At 28.5% G+C, this 12,137-nt stretch overlaps 1 protein-coding gene and 1 long non-coding RNA gene across 4 annotated transcripts in view; one reads left to right on the top strand and one right to left on the bottom strand.

Moving 5' to 3' along the window:
• Positions 1-12,137, bottom strand: part of LOC107071731 (Wnt oncogene analog 2) — a 64,575-nt gene that overhangs the window by 28,802 nt on the left and 23,636 nt on the right. For both annotated transcript variants that reach the window (XM_015330977.2, XM_015330978.2), the window contains exon 2: positions 3,804-4,024. In XM_015330977.2, the coding sequence (XP_015186463.1) occupies positions 3,804-4,024 (221 nt within the window). The remainder of the gene's footprint in view (positions 1-3,803; positions 4,025-12,137) is intronic.
• LOC149031740 (uncharacterized) lies at positions 8,386-10,550 on the top strand. 2 transcript variants are annotated; one of them, XR_016177454.1, is made up of 4 exons: positions 8,386-8,749; positions 8,910-9,060; positions 9,133-9,340; positions 9,462-10,550. It is a non-coding gene; the product is annotated as an uncharacterized LOC149031740 (long non-coding RNA). The 2 variants fall into 2 exon arrangements; XR_016177453.1 differs by having other exon boundaries at positions 9,133-10,550.

Here is a 12,137-nt window from a genome sequence, read left to right as displayed (position 1 = left end):
TCTCTCTCTCTCTCTCTCTTTCTCTTTCTCTTTCTCTTTCTTTTGAAACGAATATCAGTTTGTAGTTAGTTTAGCTTCAACATGTCGAACGGTCTCGTTAATTTCACTAATTAAGTTAGCGACCGACTTATAACCCCCCCCCCCTAACCCGTACTACCCCCTCCTATTACCCTACTCTCCTGGTTATTAAGTATTTTCTATTTGTTTCCATTTTATTTTCTTTTTGTTTCGTTTTATTTTTCATTTTACATTTTCTTTTCATAAATATCATCACACTTTTTCTCATTTATTTAATCTAATATTATTATTATTATTATTATTATTATTATTATTATTATTAAAATTAATTATTTAAATTAATTGATTGAAATATTATTTTAAAATATTATACATATATGTCTTTTGTGACAATTTTTTTGTTTTTCATTTTGTTTTGTTCATTTCACTTTTGTTTTTCATTTTGTTCATTTTTATTTGTCATTTTGTTTTGTTTTCTGTCGTTTTATTTTTCATTTTACATTTAATTTTCTTTTCAATGTAATTTCTATTTTATTTGTTTGTTTTTTCTTTTTTTCTATAATATACTACAATGTAAAAAAAAAAAAAAAAAAAAAGAAAAAAAAAAGAAGATACAATTCATCGTCACGTAAAAATCCATACGATAAATCATTTCAACTTCTACTTTTTTTCTTTCCCCACAAATATATTCATTCATACGCTCGAGTATTTTTCATTCATACTTGGTCACCACATTATATTCGTTAATCCCCTCTCTTTCCCATCCCCATAAAAAAAAAAAAAAAAGAAAACAAAACCAAAAGAAAAAGAAAAGTGTCAACCTTAATCATGAGAAATTATCGTGCATGCAGTGATCCTTGAACTTGCATCGAAGTTACTTATGTTAGTTTCTCAGAATGTCATCCTGACAAAGGATACGGCTTACCTAAATGTATACACACACTCACACACATATTATACACACATTCATACATGCATACACACTTTCTTTCTCTTTCCATCATTTTTATTCTCTTCTTGTTGTTTATTGTTGTTTTTTTTTTCTTTTTCTATTTTTATTGATTTATTTTTATTTTGATTTTATATATACACACACATGTACACATACATATATATATATATATACACACATACATTCCCTCTCTTTCTTTCTGTTTCTTTCTATCATTTCTATTCTCTTGTTGATGTTGTATCTTTTTTTGTCTATTTTTATTTTTATTTTTATTTATTAATTTGTTGTTTTTTTTTTTTTTAATTTTATTTATTTATAAGAAAGTCAGAGTATGACAAATATGGACGTTTAAAGATATTTATACGAGTGGATCAACGTCAGAGATTTCGTTCACGAGCCAAAGCCGGATTATCTTGTCCTTTAAGAGATATAGCTCGTATCAATTTGTCGTGTCGTAACTTTGCTACATGGGTCGTCCCATTGTACCATAATGCCCAGGTATTTATGCACAAGAGTATACGTATAATATGTATGGTACATTTTTTGTTAAAGTACAGTATCCATTTTACTTAAAGAAATCTCAAGACCAGAAGCTTCAATATAAATATACTTTTAAGAGTAATTTATTAACTTATCTGCCATCTTGGTTGACTTCTCTGTCGTTTTTAAATTTTACATTAATTTTACATTTCGTTTCACTTTTTTTTTTCTTTTTCTTTAAATGTCAAAATTTAGTTTAGCAACATTGTTAGTTTAACAAAAAGAACTTCGAAACTATTGAACTAATTTTCATGAAAATTATTTGTGTGTGTGTGTGTTTTTTTTTAATTTAGAGATTATCTAGGTCTTTGGGTGTTGTAAATTTTCAATAGATGGCGCTATATTACAATTCAATTATTTCAATTCATTTTACGTTCTTTTTCTTCTTCAAATTTACAAATGATATAATTCTAACCTTGCTTTTTATATTTTGTATTTTTTTTCGAGTATTATTATTTTACGTATTCCATTTGTATTGCGGTATTATTTTGTACGTTGTCATTTATATATTATATATTTATTATTTAGAGGTTATCTAATTGTAAGTCTTTAGGTTCTGTAATTTTTTAATAGATGCCACTGTATTACGATTCAATTATTTCAATTCATTTCACGTTAAACGTTCTTTTTTTTTTTTGCAGATTTACTTATGACATAACCTAACCTTGCTTTTTTATAATTGTGATATTATTTTGGGTTTTGTTATAATTTACTAAATTAAATTAAATCAAGTATATAATCTGATATATATCTAAACCCATAATTATGATTGTGTGGTCGAACTTAAAATTAAAAAAAAAAAAAAAAAATGAGTTTATCAATTATTTAATACCACATTATTTTAAAATAAATTTAATTCAATGTAATTATTAAAAATTAAACCGTTTGATAATGTTGATAACCGTTTGATAATTTCAATATTATATAAAATTCATTTAGTGTTCAAATGTAATTCTTTACAAATGTTGAAACAAGAGATATGTGACTTATGTTAGACCACATTCATATTTATGGGCACACACACATATATACATACATATATACGATCATTGGTAACCAATAATATATCGATCTTCTTTCCTATAAATAAAATATAACCTCATTCCAATCGTCGAATTATTAAAATACGTTTTATCATCTATTATGAAAAAAAAAAAATCCTTCAACTATATTACGTATTCTTCCTTTCCCATAGAAAAAAAAAAAAGAAAAAAAGAAAAAAAAACATAGAAAAATATATTAGTAATAAATTATACCAAAAGATTTGAAATATGTATTTTAATCGGATAAAATATTCTAGGTAAAAAAGAAAAAAAAATTTATTTCGAAAGAGAGATTTTCGATAGAGTAGGTGGGGGAGGAGGAGGGGGGGGGAGAAGCCCCACCCCCTGGATTCGAGTCTTTGGGTCCTATTAACGGTTTATTAATTTGAAATTTTTAACATACTATTTATTTCGACATAACTTTCTCGATGATATACCTAAACGAGGAAGAAGAAGAAGAAGAAGAAGAAGAAGAAGAAAAAAAATGAACATGAGAAGAAATTTCTTTCTTTACGGTGTTGCGGTCAAATTTGGATGAGCAGCGTTAAAACGTAGGACCCCATACCCCTCCCCTCCCCTCCCCTTCACCATCCTTCGTATATCATCAGATAGGTTTCCATTTAGGAATCATTATAACCGTCAGAATAGGTCTGTTATAATAATTTAATTGGAATGAATTTCTTTTATCGAGAATGAATCACTGATTTCAACTTATGGAAAAATTCAGTGTCACAAAATGTTTGTCCATTAATAATTGTGAAACTACTGAACCAATTTTAATGAAATTTTGTTTTATTTTGTGTAATTTTGTTCAACTTAGAATATAGGATAGTTGTTATTGCGATTATTTGTTATTTTTTTATTGCTAATTTAAGGATTTCTTATATTTAGAGATTATGTAGGTCTACTAATTACTCTAAATTTTCAATAGATGGTGTTGCATTACGATCTCAATCATTTCACATTTTTTTTTTCAGATTTAAATATGACATAACCTAATCATACTTTTTATATTTTTTTTTATTATATATTATTATTATTATTTTCTAATTGTATTATTATGTGTGTTGTTATAATTTACTAAGTAATTTGGAACTATATTATAAATCAACATAATTACTTTAAAAGTTAAAATAGTTTTTGTATTGACCATGAAGTTAAAGATAACAGAATGAAAAATTTGAATAATAATAATAATAATAATAATAATAATAATAATAATAATAATAATAATAAGAAAAAGTTCTTACCAACTACGACAACATGACCAAATACTTGATCATTGGCAACGTGAGAACAGTTCCATCGGTGATGCCTAAATTGATGTCGGCATTCACGAAGACCCAATTCAGCACCCTCCCCAACGGCAGGCATAGCGTGTGGGGCCTTTTTACACTGTTCTCGTTGACTTTTAGCCAATCCCGGAATACGTCCGCAAACGGCAGCTCCTACTACCACTGCACCGACAACCCTTTAAACAAATCAATTATCATTTATAGAAAATTTCTTTTGTATTAGTATTATTAATTCTTTTTTTTGCAACAAATAAATTAATACAAAATATGTTTACATTTAGATTTATTTATTTAAATGTAGTATTTTATTTTGTGTAAATAAGTTTACTATGACGTCCGGTGGCTTCGCATTGGTGCCATGCGAAAACTATCGCGCAAGCGCAATATATATATATATAATAATAATAATATATAATAATATAAATACTAATGTTAATATTAATATTAAAATTAATATTGTTAATTCTTAATTTTTAATTGATTAAACCTATATATATCTAATATTAATATTCTTATTATTATTATTTTTTTTTTTAATTATTTTATTATATTTTATTGTTACTTTTTAATTAATTAATTTATTAAACGTATATCAAATATTAATTTCAATTTCTTTTAATTATTTTACTTTTAAATTGATTAAATCAATTATTATAAACGCACGATTTAATAACGAAGATTCTTCTTTTTAAACGTGGTAGCACGCGAAAAATTGTTCCTCTTTTTATTATAATATAAATAACACATAATCTTCCTTTCGTATCAGATTACATTGGACGGTTGACTTGACAGCATATCCGATCGGATTTGAGTAGCGGATAATTCGTTTCACGGCACGTTTCCATGGTTCATCCCAACTCTGACGATGATCCTACGCTCTAATAAACAGAAGATTGACTCACAAACACACACACCATACACATACACAAACCATTTCTCTCTCTCTCTCTCTCTCTCTCTCTCTTTCTTTTACTTTTTTCTTCTTCTTTTTAAACCATCTTTCTTCTTTCTCCGAACAGATTTCGTACGTTCTCCGATTTCTTTTGAAACATTCTTCTCTCTCTCTCTCTCTCTTTCTCTCTTCCTCACTCTCTCATTAAATCCGGATTCCTTCAACTATAGCATTCTTTAATCCGGTCAGACAACCTCTTCCTCGATCTCCGACATCAGGCAAATCTTGATTCGACGTGTTGACTCCTACCGATGATCGATACTTGATTCGAGTGATCGATTTTATATGTCGCCGATACATAATCCAAAAAACAAACATAGCTCTCTCTCTCTCTCTCTCTCTTTCTCTTTTCTTATCTTTCTTCTTTTTGATTGGAAGAGGGGATGGGGTGAGGGTGGGGTGGGGCATGTGTAAACGATCGATAATTTCTCATCGATCTTTAAGATCCCTCGATCATCTTAAACTTCATTTTCAACTTCATCTTCAACTTCCTTCTTCAACTTCATCTTCTTTTCTTTCTTCAACTTCATCATCATCTTCATCTTCTTCATTTTCATCTTCATATGTAAACAATGGATGATTTTTTATTGATCTTTAAGATCCCATGATCATCTTTATCTTCATCTTCATCTTCATTTTCTTTTTTTTCTTCAACTTTATCTTCAACTTTATCTTTATCTTCTTCATCTTCAACTTCATCTTCTTCATTTTCATCTTCATATGTAAACAATGGATGATTTTTCATCGATCTTTAAGATCCCTCGATCATTTTCATCTTCATCTTCATCTTCATCTTCATCTTCATGTTCTTCATTTTTTTCTTCATCTTCATATTTTTTCTTTAGTTTCATCTTCATCATTGAATTCTTTTTATTTTGACCCATTTAGTCGATAAAATATCGAATCGAAAATAACCCGAGGGTGTTTTATCGTTCCCCCCCCCCTATTTAGGTTTGAAAGTTAGAGAAAGATGGGGTTAAGTGTGTTGAGGTGAGGTGTGGTAGGATGGGGGAGAAAAGTAGCAGATCATCCAATAGAGCGGGGGAGGTGTAGGCAGGTTGAATTTCTGAGAAGCATGAAATTGCGACGATTACGGTCATCCCCGAGGCACTGGCTATTTGCATTGGAATGCGTGCTGCTGCGATCATGCTCGGTGGCCGAAACTTAAAATATATACACCTCCCTTCCCTTCTCTTCCATTTCCCCATCTTCATCGTCACAAAGACGATCTATATACATGGTGTCTCTTATAAATCTTTTTCTATTAGTTTATTCTTTATTCTTTGATTTTTATTTGTATTTTTATCAATTGAGAGATATATTGAAAATCATTGCAATTATTTATCTTTGATTCCTTCTAAATAAATAATCACACACACACACACACACATGCATACACAAATAGAAAATTATTTTGCATTTTGCATATGCAAATTTTATATAAATATAATATAATATTTATAAAATAAATATTTTGATATAGTTTTGAAAATTTATATTGGAAATATTAAAAAAAAAAAAAAAAAAATACATCACTAACTATTGGTTACACCATAATAATATGCGTAATAATTATAATTTATAAATAATTATTAATCATAATTTTTGTATTGTAATATATTGAATTTTAGTAAATATTCCATTTAACAATTTGTCTTTTTATTCCTAACATTTTTAAATATGTTAGTATATATATATCTTCAACTTCATTTTACTTGGGAATGCATAAATGTGCAATTTATTTTGATGTAAAAGTAAATTGATCGTTTATGGTAGAAATGGTTACACTACTAGATAGATAAATTCTGTTACTATGTATCACGGTAGTTAGAATGATGACGAGGAGAAGGATGAGAAGTTTGAGGAGGAGAAAGGGGTATAGTACTAGACTATAACATAAGGTAGGAAGAAAATAAGGTAAAATCCCTTCTTGACGAGGACTTTGACCGAGAGACGAGCATAAGATGGACGCTATAGAGGTTCGATGGGGAACGATGGGGGACGATTACGGTATAAGCTTGTAAGATGTATGTACAAGAAGCGCATCTACTTCTTTTTATTCTTTTCTTTATTTTTCTTCTTCTTCTTCTTCATCTTCTTCTTATTTTTCTTCATCTTCTTCTTCTTCTTCTTTCGATGATATCTTCTCTCAGACTTCTATTCGATGGGAGAAGAACGCTACAGGGGGTTCATTTCACTTCTCTTTCCTTCTATTTGTTTCTCTTTCTTTATTTTCCCCATGGAACTTTCTATGTAGCTACATAGGATAACTACGTGTATACATATAACTGTAAATCTCTTCTTCATGGTTGCTTACAAGAGATCAAATCGACACACGAGTATACCACCATAGACAAAATTTTCTCATTTTTATTTTTCTCCTCCCCCCTTTCCTTTTTGTTTTTTTTTTTTTTTTTTAACATCCAATAGACAAATTCTTATCCTTTCATCTGCATCTTCTTCTTTTCTTTCTTTTTTTATTTTTCATTTCCTTCTCCTTTACTTTATGTTACTTTTTTCTGGTTCTAATAGGGTGAAAGAATTTTAAGTATAAATAGGTGTTTTTTTTCTTTCCCCAACCCCATGGAATTCTCTTAATTTCTTTTCTCGTTTTGTTTATCTGAGTTTTTTTTTTTTTATTATAGAAACCCTTTTTCTAGATTCATTTCTATGCAATCTAATTTAATTCAAGTTCAGTCTTATTTAAGAATCTTTTATACTAACAGTTATCTTAACAAGAAAAATGTTGTATTTAAATAATAATTTGTTTTATCAGGAAATTTTATGTTTATGTTTTTTTTATGTTAATCTAATTTAAGTCTAATGTATCATTCTAATCTAATGTTAGTTTAATAACTTATTATCTCTAATTTAAAGTTGTTTATTAGTATGTGACTATCACTTTAGATACATATTCATTTATGATATCTATATTTATCTTATACTTTATTATCTTTATCACTCTCATGTAACATTTCATCAAGATAATATATTGAATGTTATAAATAATAAACTTTTCTCACCAATATCAAACAATTCAGTATTAATAATCTATAATTTTAAGGTTATTTGTAATGAAATATCCAAATTAGAATTTTGTTTAACATGAAACTTAATTGCAAACATTATGTCAGTATTACTTACTATTTATTTAGATCTAATCCAAGTTTCATATTTTATCTGATTTAATACAAACTCAAATATTATTTATTACCATTACTTCCAAGTTAAAATCCCATTTATATTAATTTATGATATGTAACATTTATCTCATACATTTCTATCTCCATCACTTTAACTAAACACGTTTTAAGAAACATTTTATCAACAGAATATATCGAATGTTATAAACAGTAAACTTTCGTCATCGATATCGAGCAGTAATCCAAAAGAGAAAGAGAAAAGGAGAATGTTCTAACTACAACGAAGCAATGCATCATCTCCTTATCCACATTGAAGATTCACGACTTGTGATCTTTGCTTAAAGATACTCGGTATACTATTTGTATCCCATGTATGGTATTTATCTATGTAATATAATGTATGTAAAAGAGTAAGTACACACATACTTATCTTTGAAGCGAAAGAGTTGAACACGTGCTTGAACACGTGCGGAAACTCTGGGATTCCTAGTCTCTTCGTTTCATTTCATTTCATTTCATTTCATTTCATTTCATTTCATTTGATTTTTATTTTATTTAGTTTCATTTGATTTTTATTTTGTTCCGTTTCGTTTCACTTTTGCTGGTTTAAATCGCGAACCTTTCGTAAGAACAGAAACACTACCGTTAGAAAACGTTATTTATTTTATTCCCAGAGATAGTGCACGACACTAACATTTCAACGTATGCACCGTATGCATATTATATGCATCCGTTCAAACCATTCGTTCACTTAAACTACTTACTATCTACAAAACGTTATATTGTAGTTTCTATATACACCTAAGGTTTAGTATTAAACGTTATTTATCTTATTTTCATATTATTATTAATTTTTTTTTTTATTTATATTTAACATTATTTAAACACATTTATTATAGTTTTAAACATTGTATGTCTACTATAAGACTTTGAATAATAAATAATTTAAATCTGATATTTTTGTAGATGAAAATTGTACTCCTTAAGTCTTCATTGAGCAATAGTGATAAAATAATAAACAACATTAAATAACAGAATCTTCATAGAAGACAATGTGTCAGTCTGAAGGTGAATTTCGAAGAGGACGGTATTTCGATCCTATATTTGGTGTTTTCAGGTAACAATACACATTTCTTTTGATTATATAACAATTATTTTAACGTATTAATGATTTCTACTTGTATTACAGGTATACTTCACCCTCGAAGTCTTCATTGAGCAAGAGTGTCAAAATAATTACATAAAAATGATAAAACAGTTCAAATCCGAGCGTTTCAATCTTAAATTCTGTTAATTATGTGGATTATTAACGGTGTACACATGCGCAACATTCGGAAAGTCATATAAACAACATTAAATAAAAGAATCTTCATAGACGAAAATGTGTCAGTCTGAAGGTGAATTTCGAGGAAGACGATACTCCTATCTTATACTTGATGTTTTTAAACAGCAATACACACTTCTTTCGATCAATTAACAATTATTTTAATATTCTAATATACTCTTCTTATATTACAGTATAATTTAACATTCGAAGTCATCACTGTGCAGGTGTGATAACAAAAATTACATTAGTATATAAAAAATACTAAAATTACAGCGTTATAATGTTAAATACTCTTTATTAGAATTACTATTACCGTTGCACACATGTATAATGTTCGGAAAGTCATGTAGACAAGATGCAATAAAAGAATTTTGGCAGAGGACAACCCGTCAGTCTGAAGGTGAATTTCGAAGAGGACGGTATTCCGATCATATAATTCGAGCTTTTAAATATCAATGCACATTCCCATCGATTAATTAACAATTATTTTAACATTCTAATATACTCTTCTAATATTACAGCATAGTTTAACATTCGAAGTCATCACTGCGCAGGAGCGATAAAACAAATATAATTCAGCTTAAACAATGAAAAATATTAATAGAGTAAAGTACTGTGTTCGATGTACCGTAAATAATTATTAATTAATCGAAAAGAATGTATATTGTTATCTGAAAACACCGAGAATATGATCGGAGTACTGTATTCCTCGAAATTCACCGTTAGAGACTGATACATTGTCCTCTATGAAGGTTCTTATATTCCATGTTGTTTATAAGACTTTTCATAAAAGAAAATTCTATCTATTATTCCTATTATTCCTATTATGGACATGCGCAACGTTCGGAATGTCATGTAAACAACATTTAACAAAAGAATTCGAACAGAGTGCAATGACCTAGTTTAACGGCGGATTTAGAAGAGGATGGTACTTCGATCATATAATTCAAGCTTTTAGACGACATTAGACACTTGCATCGATTAATTAACAATTATTTGAATATTCTAATACACTGTTTTTACAATACAGGACAATTTAACCCTCGTAGTCATCACTGCGCATGTGTGATAAAATAATTACATTAGAATGCAAAAAATACTAAAATTAGAACGTTTTAATATTGAATACTCTTTATTAGGAATATTATTACCGTTGCACACATGTGCAGTGTTCGGAAAGTCATATAAACCTGATTGAATAAAGGAATTCTAACAGAGGACAACGTGTCAGTCTGAAGGTGAATTTCGAGGAAGACGATACTCCTATCTTATACTTGGTGTTTTTAAACAACAATACACACTTCTTTCGATCAATTAACAATCAATTAACGCATATCGCATACTCTATTAATATTTTAAATTATTTAAATTAATATACATATGTTATTTTTTTCAACGTTTCTGCTCAGTGATAATTTTGAGTTAAAGAAAAAGAAAAAGGGAAGGGGGTGAGGGAGGGAGGGAAGAAGAAGAAGTTCTACCATACGAGGTGTGTTTATTGTTTAACGAACGAACGAATGAACGAATGAACGAACGAACGAACGAACGAAGTATAATAAAAATAATCTTTAGGTTGGAGATATACGGCATACAGGTGCGCGCTACGAGATCGAAAGGTATCCAGGTATTCGGGGTATCCGGCTACGATTTATCGTTCGAGTTCGGTTTTTTTTATCTTACGATACTTTATTACGGCCAAGTACAAACTCGTGTTCCGGATGAAGAATCGAAAGAACTCGAAAGGAGAGAAAGATATTCCTTTAGATTGGAATTTCTTTCCTTACTTGCGTAACTCTCAGTTACTCCCCCTATTCCCTTCCCATACTCCTCCCTTTCCTACCCCGTTTCCTGCCTTGTTTTCTCCCCGCACACAGCCTATTAATGGGAGACACTTTTAGTTCCTTTTTTTTTTGTTTTTTCTTTAACCCCCCCTCCACCCACCCCCCAGCCTAGGCTCCTGTTCATATTCACACTTTTATTTCTTTTATATTTTGTCACCTGTATGGCTAATTCTACTCCACACCTTATTTTTTTAATTCTTTTAATTTCTTTTTTTTTTTTTTTTAGTATTTATACATTTTCGAATTTGCATTAAGACATATATTAATTTATAAATATTAAGACATATATTAATATATATTAATTAATATACATTAAGACATATATTAATATATATTAATTATTTTATATATTTTTTTAATTTATCATTATTTTATATATATTTATTTTTATTAATTATTTTATAATATAAAATAATTATAAGATAAATCGTGTAAAAATAAAACTTTCTAAATAAACGTTTCATATATAATATTACTATTTTAAATACACTATTGTTGATATAATAATTAACATAATTTGATAAACTAATTCAATCAAGGAACACTATGGACTTATGAAATTATATTATGTACAGTTATATTTTATTTGATTTTATCTTTAAATAATTCCAAGTTTTAAAAGAAGTTTAATTCTATCATTTCCAAGTTTCACTAGCTCAAAACACCATGTCGAAATCTTTTGAGAGAATTTTTTTCTTCTAATGGTATACAATAGCAAAAAAAAAAAAAAATAAATAAATAGAGAAAAAAAAAGAAGAAAAAGAAGAAAAAGAAAGAAAGGACGATAAAGATTAGTTGAGAAACGACGAAACAGGAGGAAAAGTAAAAGGACCTATCCCAATGAATTTGGTCAACGTCTTTTTCATGGCATTTACGATTAGTCATGGTGCCTATCGAAAGTTTCAAACCCATTCGTTACGGGTAGTCCAGTCTTCTTCTTATTCTTCTTTTTATTCTTTGAAATCTCTTGTTGAAGAAGAATCATGTAAGCTGACACACATTGATGTCAGTAAAAGGTGAGAAGAG

Source organism: Polistes dominula, unplaced genomic scaffold, assembly GCF_049000335.1.
Source record: "Polistes dominula isolate Pdom_NZ unplaced genomic scaffold, Pdom_raw_medaka contig_78, whole genome shotgun sequence".
NCBI classification, from domain to species: domain Eukaryota; kingdom Metazoa; phylum Arthropoda; class Insecta; order Hymenoptera; family Vespidae; genus Polistes; species Polistes dominula.
This window is presented reverse-complemented; position numbering and strand designations above follow the sequence as displayed.